We start from the raw sequence: 15,177 nt of genomic DNA on the forward strand, positions 1-15,177 counted from the left end.
CAAGAAAAAATCATAGGAACATAAGAACAGCCACACTGGGTCAGACCAATGGTCCATGTAGCCCAGATTCTTGGAATTGCTAAGAAGCAGCAGCTATCCAAAATATTACATAGTACATTCTCAGTAGGTACACTAGATAGAGTTTGAGCCCACCGGGTCAGATAGGGAAATATGATAAATTATCTGAATATAAACCACTTAGCATATAAGTGGTATATAAATAAATAAATATGTAAAAATAAAGAGAAGAGGTTCTATGATTTTACTTGTTTAAGCTGCAAACAAATACTATATATGCTAAAAAAAAATTGATAGGCCGCTTTAAAAATTGTTTTGAAATATTAGCTTTGTTACACAGATGACACATTACCATCTACGGAACCGACAATAACAGCCCCATCTTCATAAACAATACAGATCTTCTGTCCATCAGAGTTCCAACTCATACTTCGAACCACAGATTTGTTTCTATTATTTATCATCTCCTCATACCAAGAACCTTTTCAAAGAGAAAGAAATAGGATTCATGTCATTTGCAGCAATAAGAAAGAAAACAGTAAAGGTCAAAACTACAGGTGGACCACCCTCCCCCCCCCCAATATTAGAAAACAAAACTCACCTGAATATCAATGAATATACCTTTATAAGAAGATTTTTTTTGGACCATCATACCTTCATCATTATTTTTATAAGGTATTTCAATATATAATTACAGTATTAGTCGTTAAAAGTAAATAAGAATGTATTCAAAATAAATTCTAAAATATTTTCATTCAATCTAATCATATCTGAACTTATGCCCAATTTAATAAAAAAATGTGAAACAATCCCCCCTTTTTTTTTTTTTACAAAAGTGTAGTGCAGCTTTTAGCGCTGGCTGTGGCAGTAACAGCTCCGACGTAGAGAGTTGCGCGGGGACAGAAATCCCACCCATCCCCGCCAGGATCCTCTCCGTCCCCACCCGTCCCCGTCAGGATCCTCTCCATCCCCACCCATCCCCGCAAGGAATTACCTCCATCCCTGCCCGTCCCCATAAAAAGCAGCAATTACTTCTGACAGGATCATCAATTCCACAGTTTCTTTTGTGTTTGCACTGCTGTTTTCCTTGTGGAATCTCTTTGGTGGAACACTTTTTTGTTTTCTGTTCAGGTAATTAACTTATAAACCCTCTCTTTTACTAAGGTTGACGTGTCCATTATATTATATGGACGAACCCTGCTTCCAAAGCCTTCCATCTCCGTGGGAGTCCTGTTGGCTAGAGGGGGTCCCCGTGGGAGTCCTTAGGGTTAGGGGGGGATTCCCGCAGGATCCCTGTGGGACCCACGGGATTCCCGCGATCCCCATTCCCGTGCAGACCTCTACTCTGAAGTTCATAGAATTCCTATGAACATCCGAGCTGTTACTGCTGCTACCGGCACTAAAATCTGACTAAGCTTTTGTAAAAGGGGGGGGTTAAATAGGTGTAAAGAGTGACTATCAAAATTCACAAACAACATCTTCCATATCAACTTCCATATCAACTTGCATATCAACTTCTCATAGAAGATAGCCGACATGATCATGTTTAGAGCTATTGGAATGCTCTGCATCAGGACACTCAGGCCCTGATTCTATAAAGGACGTCTAAGTCATGCCTAAAGTTAAGCGTGCTTTAGGCGTCCTATCTAAGTAGTTAATCAGCCAGTTAAGGGTCTTAACAAGCGATATCTGGTACTTAGGCATCCAAAAGACGTAGACGCAACTTTGTAGACAAAGCCACAATTTCATGGACGCCCATGTTTAAAACTCATGCCTAACTCAATAGGCATGGGCATGGAGTGGGTGTGGTTTGGGCAATGACTCAATTTGGGTATCCTTTGATTCATTTATATAGCACTGAGCAACGTAGGGCGTCCCTATGATGCCTATATTGTAGGCGAATGAAAACCATGTCTACTTTTGAATTTAGTTTGGGCTTCAAATAGATCTGAGTTCTATGGACGGAACTTAGGCACTCTTTGGACGTTCTTCTGGAACTTAGACACAGCTTGGATGTCCTTAATGCGATCTGCTAAATAATAATAATAATAACTTTATTTTTATATACCGCCATACCACAAACAGTTCTAAGCGGTTTACAAGGGAAAAGACTGTTTTTGCGGACAAACAGCAATGTTATTTGCTAATTAGAAGAAAAGATCCATTAACTGAAGCATAGTACATGAAAAACATAGCTTTAGTTTTCTTGCTAAAAAGCTATCCTTTTTTCTGACTAAACAGTGCTCCAATCAGCAAATTCTTGAAAGCAAAGAAAGCACATGACAAAAATATATATAGACTGCAAACATAACTTCATTTGCAAAAGCTTAAAAACAGAAAAAAACAGATAAAAACCTTAGCATGGCTTCTACTTCATTGCAAATGGAGGTTTGCAGCTGCACAATGGTGACCTCATTGTGAGATCATCAAGGTGCACCTACAAGGTAGAATGCTACAATTAAAATATGTGCTGGGCAGCTGGTTGGGATTTGAACTTATGACCTCTGGAAGAAGAGCACAGAGCTTTTACTTATTGAGCTATAGTAGGTTCCAGGTAGGTGTCTCTGACTGCCTCAGTCTCCAGTCCAGATCTCTTCAACAGATCAATTCTAATGATTCAAAATGGCAGCTAGGATACATACAAGCTTTAAAACTTTAAAGACTGTATTTATCCTAGAAGCCATTTTGAATCATTAGAATTGATCTGTTGAAGAGATCCAGACTGGAGACAAAATGAGTGCTCTACCTAGTAATGGCCAGTCTGCCCAACAGTCACATTAATTTTCAAGGCAACAAACCATTAATTATTTATTTTACTTGCTAAGTTTCAGTATGTCCAATCCCCCCACCAACCCAAGATAGGTAAGACCTGTACTCAGTCAATTTGAATGCGTTATAAAATACATTTAATTGCTCTTGATCCTTTTTGCCACACATGGGACAAAGACCACCCCACACTGCCCTATGCTGTCACAACTAACTCCAGCCCCCCCATACCAATCCATCTTGCCATATATGGGACATAGACCGTATAAGTCTGTCCGGCATCATCTTCCTTCCCTGCTGTTGGTCTCTATTTAAACACCACTCCTGCACATCATAAATGAAGATATAGTTTTTGATCTGTTGCGTATTGTCTCGAAACTGTCCTCTTTCTGTTTAGGGATCCTCTGTGTTTATCCCACACATTTACAAACTCCACCTCCACAGGAAGGGCATTCCAGACATCCATCACCCTCTCTGTAAAGAACTATTTCAGAGCCAAGTTTGCCAGCACATTGCAATGGACACTGCTGAAGCCCAGAAAGTGATATCAAAGGCATCAAATGTGGCATTGACAAATGTTGGTCTGATGTTAGAAAGATTTGAGCTAGTCTGACAGAAGATATTGCTCAAAAGATTGCAACTGTTTAATCAAGGATTTCAAATATAGTCACACAAAAGTTGTAATTGAGTATTCTGTTATCCAACATTGTTGCTTAGAATACCAATCTGCCAAATTTATCTAAGGTTTTGCTCTCTCTGCCTGGTAGAATACTGACATATGTACGAGAGCTGTTTGCTCATTTTAAGGCCAACTCAACCACTAGAGATTGATGTTGTTGTTTATCAAATCTAGGACAAGACTGGATTCTGTATAGTGTGCAATTTGCATGGATGTACTAGAATAGATAGCAGCATTTCCTAGTTCTTAAAGAAGGCTTCCTTCATGAGTTTGTGTAGTGGTACGTTGATGAAATCTTTAGGCCACTGTTTATTGTCCAAGTTCTCCATTAGCTCTACTTGAGGCTCCTCTTCAAACTCTGTATTAATAGGGAATGCTTGCCTCATTTGCCTAATCCTATATAATAAAACCTTACCCGCGCATGCGCTTTTAAAACTGCGTGATCTCTGCCGCTGTAATTTCTGACCCGTGGCCATGTTCCATTTTAGAACGTGGCGGCAGGGATCACTCTAGCCACTCCCCTCCTCCCACCCTCACTCACCAACCGCTTGAGGAAGCGCAAGCAAGCTCTCTCCCTGCCCGCATCCTCGCCGCCCCGATTGGTGCTGCCGGTGGCTGCCGGGAGGAGAGCTTCATAGAGCCCTGCCGCTCGCCAACACCTTCACAGTCTCCTGAGCCGCGTCCTCGCCACCCCGACTGCCAGCCGCGGTGGCCACCGCTGCGCTCAGTGTGAAACTGCTTCCGACGTCTTCACGCTTCTGGCGCATGCAGGCATGTCGGTGGTGGCGAAGGAGGGTGTCGTGCGACGCAGGCGGGGATCGGAAAGGGTAAGGGAGCCAGCCAGAAACGAGTCAGCGGGGGTTGGGCTGGGAGGGGAGAGAAGCAGTCTGCCTCAGGTGCTTCAAGGCCTGGCTTCTTCGGGCAGCAGCAGTGTTTACAATTCACTGCTGTTGCCGGCTTCAGGCCTTTCTCTCTGGCGGGTCCTACCTACTTTCTGTTTTCATGAAGACCCGACCCGACAGAGAGGAAGACCTGAAGCCAGCAACAGCAATGAATTGTGAATGCTGCTGCTGCCCGATGAAGTTCAAGGAGGAAAGGGAGCAGAGGGGGAGAGAATGGCTTGGAGGGAAGAAGAGATGGCAGGGCATGGAGGGAAGGAGGAATGTATCCCAGACCAAGGGAAAAGGAAGGGGGAAAGGAAGGAGGAGATGCCATATGGAATAGAGAGAGAGAGGGCGGACACTGAATGGAAAGAGAAGAGAGGGCAGTGAATGGAAGGGGCAAGACAGAGGGTGAACAGTAGATAGAAGGGGTAGAGAGAGGGAGACAGACACTGAATGGTAGTGTGGGGGAGAGGAGGGGCAGCCGCTGAATGGAAGTCTGAGGGACAGGGGGAGCAGACGTTGGAAGGAAGTGGGGAGGAGAAAGAAAAAAGGGCACATGCAGGATTGAGGGAAGAGGATAGAGTTAGAAATAAAGATAGACAGATAGGGGGCCAGGGAGAGATAGACAGAAAGAATGACAGACAGACAGCATCCAAGGAGAGAGAGACAGATTTTAAAAAAACAGACAGACAAACATGTACTCTAGCACCCGTTAATGTAACGGTCTTAAACACTAGTCTAAACTAATAAAACCCTAAGCACACATGCGCACTTAGGACAGCGTGATACCTGCCACCGTGATCCCTGGGTCCGTGACGAATTCCATTTTAGAACATGGAGGCAGGGAACATGCTGGCAGGGAACACGCCGGTGACTCCCCCCTCCCGCCCTCACTCACCGCCAGAGAAACCACTGCCGCAACTGATTTGGTACGGGGGGGCACAGGCGCCCCTGCCGGCATCTATTTCTCCCCCTCCTCCCTCTCGCCTACTCACCCGCCCGCAGCGTTTAACTGAAAAGCGCTGCGCCATGCTGCCGCTGGCCTCGCCGTCTTCTCTCCACTGCAGACTGCACTCTGACAACTTCCTGTTTCCACTAGGGTTGGCCGCAGTGGAGAGAAGACACCGAGGCCAGCAACAGCGCGGCACAGCGCTTTTCTTTGAAGCAAATAGTTTTCTGCGGGGTGTATGAACATGGGGAGCAGGGAAAGGGTGCTGCTGGACTGGGGAAGGGAAAAGGGCTACTGCAGAACAGGGGAGCAGGCAAGGGGTGGGTGCACAGGGAAGGGTGGAATGCTGCTGCACAGGGAAGGGGGGTATGCTGCTGCTGCACAGGGAAGTGGGGGAAATGCTGCTGCTGCACAGGAAAGTGGGGGAAATGCTGCTGCTGCACAGGGAAGGGGGGGCAATGATCCTGCTGCTGCTGCACAGGGAAGGGGGCAATGCTGCTACACAGGGAAGGGGGGCAATGCTGCTGCTACACAGGGAAGGGGGGGAATGCTGCTGCTGCTGCACAGGGAAGGGGCAATGCTGCTGCTGCACAGGGAAGTGGGGGAGGAGAGGGAAAGGGGCCAGGGAGCAATCTTGGTTTGCTTTGGAGGTGAGACAGAAGGGGGCCATGGAGAGAGACAGAAAGACAGGCAGGCAGCGCATGAGAATGAAAGACAGACACAGAGAAAGACAGCGGGCAGGGAGAGAGACAGACAGAAAGAAAGACAGACAGACAAAGGGGGCTAGGGAGAGAGACAGACAGCGGGAGTGAGACAAAGAAAGGAAGAAAGAGACAGGGGCAGGGAGAGACACAGAAAGAAAGAAAGATAGACAGACATATTCTAGCACCCGTTAATGTAACAGGCTTAAACACTAATAAAGTTTATGAAAGGACAGACTTTCAGGTGGAGGAAGTTGGGAAGTATCCAACAGTATTCCATATGGTTCATCAGCAGAAAATTCTGGATATTCATTGGAACAGCGTGATGTTAATTCTGAGTCAGAGTCAAAGCGTCCGAGATTGATGCATTGATAGACTGCATGGCCAATGCTTGGACTGGGCTGAGGCTGGGATAGTTAATGCTGGAGTCTATACAGGGTGTGAGACTGCAGTAAAAGTTCCTGCTGTAAAAGCGCTTGAGCTGTTCTTGCAGCGATGGTGCCGGTACCAATATTGACAAAGATATATTAGGAACTTGTCGAGTTAGGTGTTGAGGCATTGGGGACCTCAGTGCCAAGGCACAACTAATACATCAAGTATAAATATGATGATTGGGCATCAATACGTCAGTGTTTGGAATGCATCAATGGAGAAGGTTCCTGAGACAATGATGATGCACATTTCATGGGGGAGACATGTTTGTGCTTCTTATCTTGCTAATGAGGCTCCCCTGATGCCAGTAGCAGCAAAAATGAAGAAATGGAATGAGTCATCGATGCTGGAGTAGTACAAAGTTGAGTGTTAGGGTTGGAGTCTCCAGTCATACCTGAAACTACCAAAAATTTTCTCAAAATGCAACTTTCTGGCTTTAAGCAACTTCTTCTGCATAAGAGAGAAGAGTGTGCTTGAAATTTCCTGATGTTCCAGACCTAGGCACTATTCACAACAGCCAAGCAAGATGGTACCTGAAATGGTCCTATGACATCGTGTGCACCCCTTAAAGCCACGGACACTGATGGAAAAACGCTGACACAAAGTCAAAGGCTCAGAGGCCCGGGGAGGTTGAGTAGATGTCAATCCAAAAAAGTTGACGCTTCCAGTGTAGGAACAGGCTAAATAAAGAGAGCCAGAATGTCCAAAAAAATGAAGTTGGGGATAAAACTGAATTTCTAACAGAAAATGAAGGTATATGAAAGAAAAGAAAATATTATGACAATAATGGAAAAAACCCAAAGGGAAGGCACAAAAAGATAAAAGATTGACACATTTCAAGAGAACTCAAAAACAGTGCTTCTCGGCTCAATGAAAAACTAAGAACTGTAGTCCCACGAGCTAGCATCATGCGGGAAAGTGCCAACTCGTATATAGATGGGCGGTCCTAAAGATTTAAAGTGGCAGTACACTTTTGACTATCCAAGCCAGGTGCATGGATGACGTCACCCAGATGTGAGAATATGACTTCTAAAAAAACCTCTGTGCCCATGACCCTGTCTCTCAGGCTCTATCATCAGCTAACTGGCTGCTTGTAGCCAAATGTTGTGTCTTCAAGGGCCTGCTGCAAGCGTTCAAATCCTTACACGACATAGTGCCGGGCTATATGATGACCAAGCTTCTTCTGTACCTGCCTAACAGGTCCCTCCGCTCCCAGGATGAAATATGCCTCAAAACACTCCCTGGTCATGCCCTTCAACTGCAAACCACCAAATGGCATTCCTATACTGAAACTGATGGAATCATGGATGCAAGAATTTAAATTCAAATTAAATCATGATAAGATTCTTTGTGGAAGCTGCGTACCATAAAGTCATATTTTGAGTTTCCGGCCTTTAAACTTTTAGTTCAGTCGTTACTTCTAAGTCTTCTCGACTATTGTTACAGTGTCTATTTGACTTGTACCAAGAAAGAGATGGCTAGGCTTAGACTGATTCAAAATACGGGGGTCAAATTAATTTATGGTCTAAAGAAATATGATCATGTGACTTCTTTCTACCATGAGTTGCATTGGCTTCCAGTAGAGGCGCGTGTTTTGTTTAAGCTGGGTTGTCTTTGTTACAAAGTTGCGTATGGGATTGCTCCAAACTATATGACCAATAGTTTTCTCATGGCATTCCATAAACATAAGAGAGAATCACATGCATTGTTTTATTTTCCATCTGCTCAAGGTTGTAAGAGCAAGAAATCCTTGGAACATACACTAGCATTTCAGGCTGCTTTCTATGACAGGGAATTAGGCCACTGTTGCTTAGTGCTTGCTCTTACAAGCACTTTAGAACTCATCTTACAAGCACTTTAGAACTCATCTTTTTTCAAAATATTTAGCGAATTAATTTAAATCATCCTTAGGTTATGTTATTTTTAATCTTTTATTCACCGCACTGAACCTACGGTTATGCAGTTTATAAGTACGATGTTATGTTATGTTACTCCCACTTCATACCGAGCCAATGGAATCGACTGCTCCCACAGATTAGATCCCTTGAAGAGCTCCTCAATTTAGGAAAGCAATAAAAACATACCTCTTCAACTAACTCCCCCACCCACGACTGATAGATTACTAAGAAATGTATATTGCTACAAGATCCTTGATATGTGTCACATTAGGATAAAAACTTGTATTGAAAAATCTTGCACTGTAACTATGACAAATTTAACCTGCAAACTGTATATTATGTACATTGGTTTTAAAAACCTAGTTGTGTCAAGTTATGACAAAAACTTGGACTGTAATTATGGCACATTGTAACCTGTTAACTGTATATTATGTTTGTTAGTCTTTAACCCATTCTGAGTTCTTAGGGGAGGACAGGATTGAAAAATAAATAAATAAATAAAATGATGCCTGCTTGTCCTTGGAGAACTGCTTTTATTTTAGTGGTTACTATAACTACCTTTGTACACCATCCATACAATGATGAGCCCATTCTGATCGCTGGTAGTAAGCTTCTGATAATGCTCATTCCATGTCACCACTTGCACAGAACCTGAAAAATTACATTACATTAGTGATTTTTATTCCACCAATAACTTGCGGTTCAAGAAAGATTACATAAAAGTTTACATAAAAGTTTACAGGAATAGCATAAGAGATGTCATAAGAGTTACATAAGAATTACCAAAGAGTTGTCAAGATCTTAAGGTGGGAGTGTGTGGCGCAGTGGTTAAAGCTACAGCCTCAGCACCCTGAGGTTGGGGGTTCAAACCCACGCTGCTCCTTGTGACCCTGGGCAAGTCACTTAATCCCCCCATTGCCCCAGGTACATTAGATAGATTGTGAGCCTACCGGGACAGATAGGGAAAAATGCTTGAGTATCTGAATAAATTAATGTAAACCGTTCTGAGCTCTCTTGGGAGAACGGTATAGAAAATTGAATAAATAAAATAAATAAAATAAAATAGAGGCATTTTAGCATTAGTTGGGTAGTTAGAAGCATATTGGAGTATATTAAGGGTGTAGAGTGGGTAGGTGGGGTTTAGGTAGGAACTGGTTGTATTAGATAGGTTTTATGTATTTTTTGAAGAGTAGGGTTTTAGTATTTTTCTTGAAGGTTTAGTCTGTGGTCGATGACAACAGAATGGTGATTTGTCTGTCCAGTTTAGTTGCTTTGGTGGCTATTAGGCTGTCATATAGTTTTTTTCGTTTGACATTTTTGGATCGTGGATGTGTGAAAAGTGAGTGGGGAAAAAAAATACTTTCTGGTTGGAGGGGCCAAACAAACCAATCTTTGGACCGACCCCCGAGTTTTCTAGATGCTGATGCTGTGTTGGACAGAATATTGGTCAAGTCATAGGCGCAGGACTCCATAAACATTACAGTCATAAAAGAAATTACTTTCTACAATAATATCCCATAGTATATACAATACTATTTATCTCTCAGTAAAGTAAAATATCAAAACAGGAACATCTTAAAAAGTCTTATTACTAAGCTGCATTAGGTGCTAATGTGCGCCTAAAAAAAATGGCATACCGCATGGTGCACTCTGGTGATCTTTGGTAACTTTGAAATGTGTGCATGCTTAGTATGTATTAAAAAAATAATATATTTTTTTTCTTGAAGGGTGTGTATCAAGGGGGAGAAGAATGGGCATTCCTGTATTAATCAGCACAGATACATTATCACATGCTAACTGGTTAGCACAGCATTACCGCATGAGCCCTTACCACTTACAAAATAGGTGCTCTTTCGAGCAGGGACCATCTATAAATGTCAAAATGTACAGCGCTGCATACATCTTTCAGCACTATATAAGTGATTAGTAGTAGTAATAGTAGTAGTAGTAGGTGCTCACATGGTAATTCTTATTAATGGCCATGGGCAAATGACAATAGCAGCTCATGCAAAAACAAAAACATAAACAGGGAAATTCACTAATATAAAAATGTGATATCACAATAGAAAAAATAGTGGATCTAAACCTGAACCAATCACTTTTTCATTTATCTAAATATCAACCATAAAGGAGGAACAAAGACTTCATCAGGTATAGTCACACTGTAACCAATACTGTTGACATCAGTGACTTCCGTTTTAATCATAGGTCAAAAACCTCCAAAATTAATTGAAACATTTCAGACCTTCATATTAAATTGTAATTTCAGTAATATTATATTCATATATTTGAATTACAAAAAAACAAACTTAAAATGCCTTATATCTAAACCAATCACTGCATAGCACATGAAAATCCTATTCACAGAGTCCATAAATTGTCAAAACAAGTGAATTTTAGTATAAAAAAAAAAATCATAATGCTTATCTTCAATGTAGTCCCTAAGGAGAACCTGCTTCACACAGCAGCTTCTTCAGGGAAAAAGACAATACTATCTGGCAATCTTGCCAACATCAAAAGTGCATAGTTAAAATTTAGTATAATACAGACATCTGCTGTTCCTTATACATAGTAACATAGTAGATGACGGCAGATAAAGACCCGAATGGTCCATCCAGTCTGCCCAACCTGATTCAATTTAAATTTTTTAATTTTTTCTTCTTAGCTATTTCTGGGCAAGAATCCAAAGCTCTACCCAGTACTGTGTTTGGGTCCGTTAAAACCTACTCCAGTTAATCTACACCCTCCCAGCCACTGAAGCCCTCCCAAGCCCATCCTCCACCAAATGGCCATATACAGACACCGACCGTGCAAGTCTGCCCACTATTGGCCTTAGTTCAATTTTTAATATTATTTTCTGATTCTAGATCCTCTGTGAATCACTCAGTCACAGTTTTACTCTCCACCACCTCTCTCGGGAGCGCATTCAAGCATCCACCACCATCTCCATAAAGTAGAATTTCCTAACATTGCCTTTGAATCTACCACCCCTCAACCTCAAATTATGTCCTCTGGCTTTACCATTTTCCTTTCTCTGGAAAAGATTATATTCTACATTGATACCCTTCAAGTATTTGAACGTCTGAATCATATCTCCCCTGTCTCTCCTTTCCTCTAGGGTATACATATTCAGGGCTTCCAGTCTCTCCTCATACGTCTTCTGGCGCAAGCCACCTATTATTTTCGTCGCCCTCCTATGGACTGCTTCAAGTCTTCTTACATCTTTCACCAGATATGGTCTCCAAGTGGGGCCTTACCAATGACCTGTACAGGGGCATCAACACTTTCTTCCTCCTACTGGCTACGCCTCTCTTTATACAGCCCAGCATCCTTCTGGCGGCAGCCATCGCCTTGTCACACTGTTTTTTCACCTTTAGATCTTCGGACACTATCACCCCAAGGTCCCTCTCCCCATCCGTGCATTATCAGCTTCTCACCTCCCAGCATATACGGTTCCTTCTGATTATTAATCCACAAATGTATTACTCGGCATTTCTTTGCATTGAATTTTAGTTGCCAGGCATTAGACCATTCCTCTAACTTTTGCAGATCCTTTTTCATATTTTCCACTCCCTCTTCGGTGTCTACTCTGTTACAAATCTTGGTATCATCTGCAAAAAGGCACACTTTTCCTTCTAACCCTTCAGCAATGTCACTCACAAACATATTGAACAGGATTGGCCCCAGCACCAAACCCTGAGGGACTCCACTAGTCACCTTTCCTTCCTTCGAGCGACTTCCATTAACCACCACCCTCTGGCGTCTGTCCGACAGCCAGTTTCTGACCCAGTTCACCACTTTGGGTCCTAACTTCAGCCCTTCAAGTTTGTTCAACAACCTCCTATGAGGAACTGTATCAAAGGCTTTGCTGAAATCCAAGTAAATTACATCTAGCATATGTCCTCGATCCAGCTCTCTGGTCACCCAATCAAAAAATTCAATCAGGTTCGTTTGGCACGATTTACCTTTTGTAAAGCCATGTTGCCTTGGATCCTGTAACCCATTAGATTCAAGGAAGTACACTATCCTTTGTTTCAGCAACACTTCCATTATTTTTCCAACAACTGAAGTGAGGCTCACTGGCCTGTAGTTTCCTGCTTCATCCCTGTGACCACTTTTATGAATAGGGACCACATCCGCTCTCCTCCAATCCCCAGGAATCACTCCCATCTCCAGAGGTTTGTTGAACAAGTCTTTAATAGGACTCGCCAGAACCTCTCTGAGCTCCCTTAGTATCCTGGGATGGATCCCGTCTGGTCCCATCACTTTGTCCACCTTAAGTTTTTCAAGTTGCTCATAAACACCCTCCTCCGTGAACGGCGCAGAATCTACTCCATTTTCTCGTGTAACTTTGCCAGACAATCTCGGTCCTTCTCCAGGACTTTCTTCTATGAACACAGAACAGAAGTATTTGTTTAGCACATTTGCTTTCTCCTCATCACTCTCCACATATTTGTTCCCAGCATCTTTTAGCCTAGCAATTCCATTTTTCATCTTCCTCCTTTCACTGATATATCTGAAAAAAATTTTGTCTCCCTTTTTTACATTTTTAGCCATTTGTTCCTCCGCCTGCGCTTTCACCAGGCATTTATCTCCCTTTTGGCTTCTTTCAGTTTTACCCGGTAGTTCTTTCCCTACTCTTCTTCTTGGGTATTTTTATATTTCACGAACGCCAACTCTTTCGCCTTTATTTTCTCCGCCACTAGTTTGGAGAACCATATCGGCTTCCTTTTTCTCTTGTTTTTATTGATTTTCTTCACATAAAGGTCCGGATCTGGTCTTGGATCTGAAGATTAATCCAGATAAGATCAGCATATTGTGGGTAGGAAATGGCTCATTAAAGGAATTACATTTTTTTCAACAGATAGCATCTCTTCTTACCTCCTGTTTTTTTTAAGCATTCTCTTCCTGCCTTCATCCCCCTCCTATTATGCCATCCTTCACTGTTGCCTTTCTCTAAATTTTGTAGCTCCACCCTCTCTCCTTCTGTGGTCTGTAAGTCTGTATATAGTTTGTCAATGTATGTACTACTAAATGTTTTTTGGTTACCTGTAATTCGCATTGAAACTATGTTATACGCGTTTGCATCAAATTTTAATAAACATGAAACATCAAGCATGCTATCTGAATGAACAGGGATTACAATTTCCCTCAAGGAAGAGATTAAGATCTTCAGGGTCTGGACAGGTTTACCATTAACAAATGTTAGCACAAATAAATGTTGGCAAAAATGTTTTCTTAAACTGAAACGTCATTGTCATATTAAATATCCGATGAATCAAAACATTTTCAGATTATTGTGCAAAGTTTTGTTTCTTACTATTTTGAACTACTACAATATTCTATATTTGGGAAGTTGCAGATTGTACAAAATGCAGTGGCAAAATTAATAAGAAGAATTTATTTTATTATTTATTTTATTTAAAAAAATTCTATCGTTTAAAACTAAACAGTTTACATAATTTATATGCATAATTTTAAAACAAAAACATGATAAAATAAACATCCAAACAATCCTCAGAAATCATGTCTAAAAAATACCACCATAATTTGCATAGTAAAGATAATGAATAATTCATCAACTCTGCTAGAGAGGAAAATTATTGGCTAGAGAAAGGCATTTACAAATAACTGCATCTTATTAAAACATTCAAGGTACTGAAGGGGATAGACTTAGTAGATAAGGACAGGTTGTTCACCCTCTCCAAGGTAGGGAGAACAAGAGGGCACTCTCTAAAGTTGAAAGGGGATAGATTCCGTACAAACGTAAGGAAGTTCTTCTTCACCCAGAGTGGTAGAAAACTGGAACGCTATTCCAGAGGCTGTTATAGGGGAAAACACCCTCCAAGGATTCAAGACAAAGTTAGACAAGTTTCTGCTGAACAGGAACGTGCGCTGGTGGGGCTAGTATCAGTTAGGGTGCTGGTCTTGGACCAGAGGGCCGCCGCATGAGCGGACTGCTGGGCATAATGGACCACTGGTCTGACTCAGCAGTGGCAATTCTTATGTTCTTAAGTAGTTTTCTAAACATGCCCTTTTCATGACAGTTTCATATCTGACCCACCAAGGAGTTCCATATCTTAACTCCTGCACAACAAAAAATAATTTTACCAGTCTCAACAACATGTGGAGGGGCATAATCAAAAAATACGTCTAAGCATATACAGTGGAACCTCGGTTTGCGAATAACACGGTTTGCGAGTGTTTTGCAAGACGAGCAAAACTCTCAGAAAACTTTCGTCTCGCAAAACGCCTGTTGACCCGCTACACGAGCTCTCATTATGGTGGCCCAGGGGTAGGTACCTGCCTGTTGGAGCTGCAGCCCTAGCAGCATGGTGGCTTCCTTTCCTCGGGGTCCCCGTGCGGTTCTCCTCCCTCTTCGGCCGATGCCTCCCGGCTTCCGATTCAAGCCGGCCATCCTCCAGACGCATGCGCAGGACCTCTGAACTCCCCTGTCAAGCCGGCGCCGCTCCAACAACACACGCACCACGTACAAGCATGCAGGACGTCCTGCGGATTTGTACGTGGTGCACGTGTTGTTGGAGCAGCGCTGGCTTGACGGGGGAGTTCAGAGGTCCTGCGCATATGAATCAGAAGCCGGGAGGCACTGGTGAACAGCAAAGGCATCGGACGAAGAGGGAGGAGAGCCGCATGGGAACCCCAGAGAAAGAAACCACCACGCTGCAAGGGCTGCAGCATCCACAGGCAGGTACCCACCCCTGGGCCACCATAGTAAATCTTGTTGTGGAACAAATTGTTTCAGTTTACATTGTGGCCTATGGGGACACGTGCTTTGATATACGAGAACTTTGGATTATGAGCATGCTTCTGGAACGAATTATGCTCGTAA

General features: G+C 42.7%; 1 protein-coding gene across 3 annotated transcripts in view; it reads right to left on the bottom strand.

Annotated features, from left to right (window-relative positions):
- WDR35 (WD repeat domain 35) overlaps positions 1–15,177 on the bottom strand; it is a 315,141-nt gene that overhangs the window by 275,411 nt on the left and 24,553 nt on the right. For all 3 annotated transcript variants that reach the window (XM_033936987.1, XM_033936985.1, XM_033936986.1), the window contains exons 4-5: positions 8,886–8,978; positions 371–499 (exon numbers count right to left, since the gene is read on the bottom strand). In XM_033936987.1, coding sequence (XP_033792878.1) covers positions 371–499; positions 8,886–8,978 — 222 coding nt within the window. The remainder of the gene's footprint in view (positions 1–370; positions 500–8,885; positions 8,979–15,177) is intronic.

This window comes from Geotrypetes seraphini, chromosome 3 (assembly GCF_902459505.1).
Source record: "Geotrypetes seraphini chromosome 3, aGeoSer1.1, whole genome shotgun sequence".
NCBI classification, from domain to species: domain Eukaryota; kingdom Metazoa; phylum Chordata; class Amphibia; order Gymnophiona; family Dermophiidae; genus Geotrypetes; species Geotrypetes seraphini.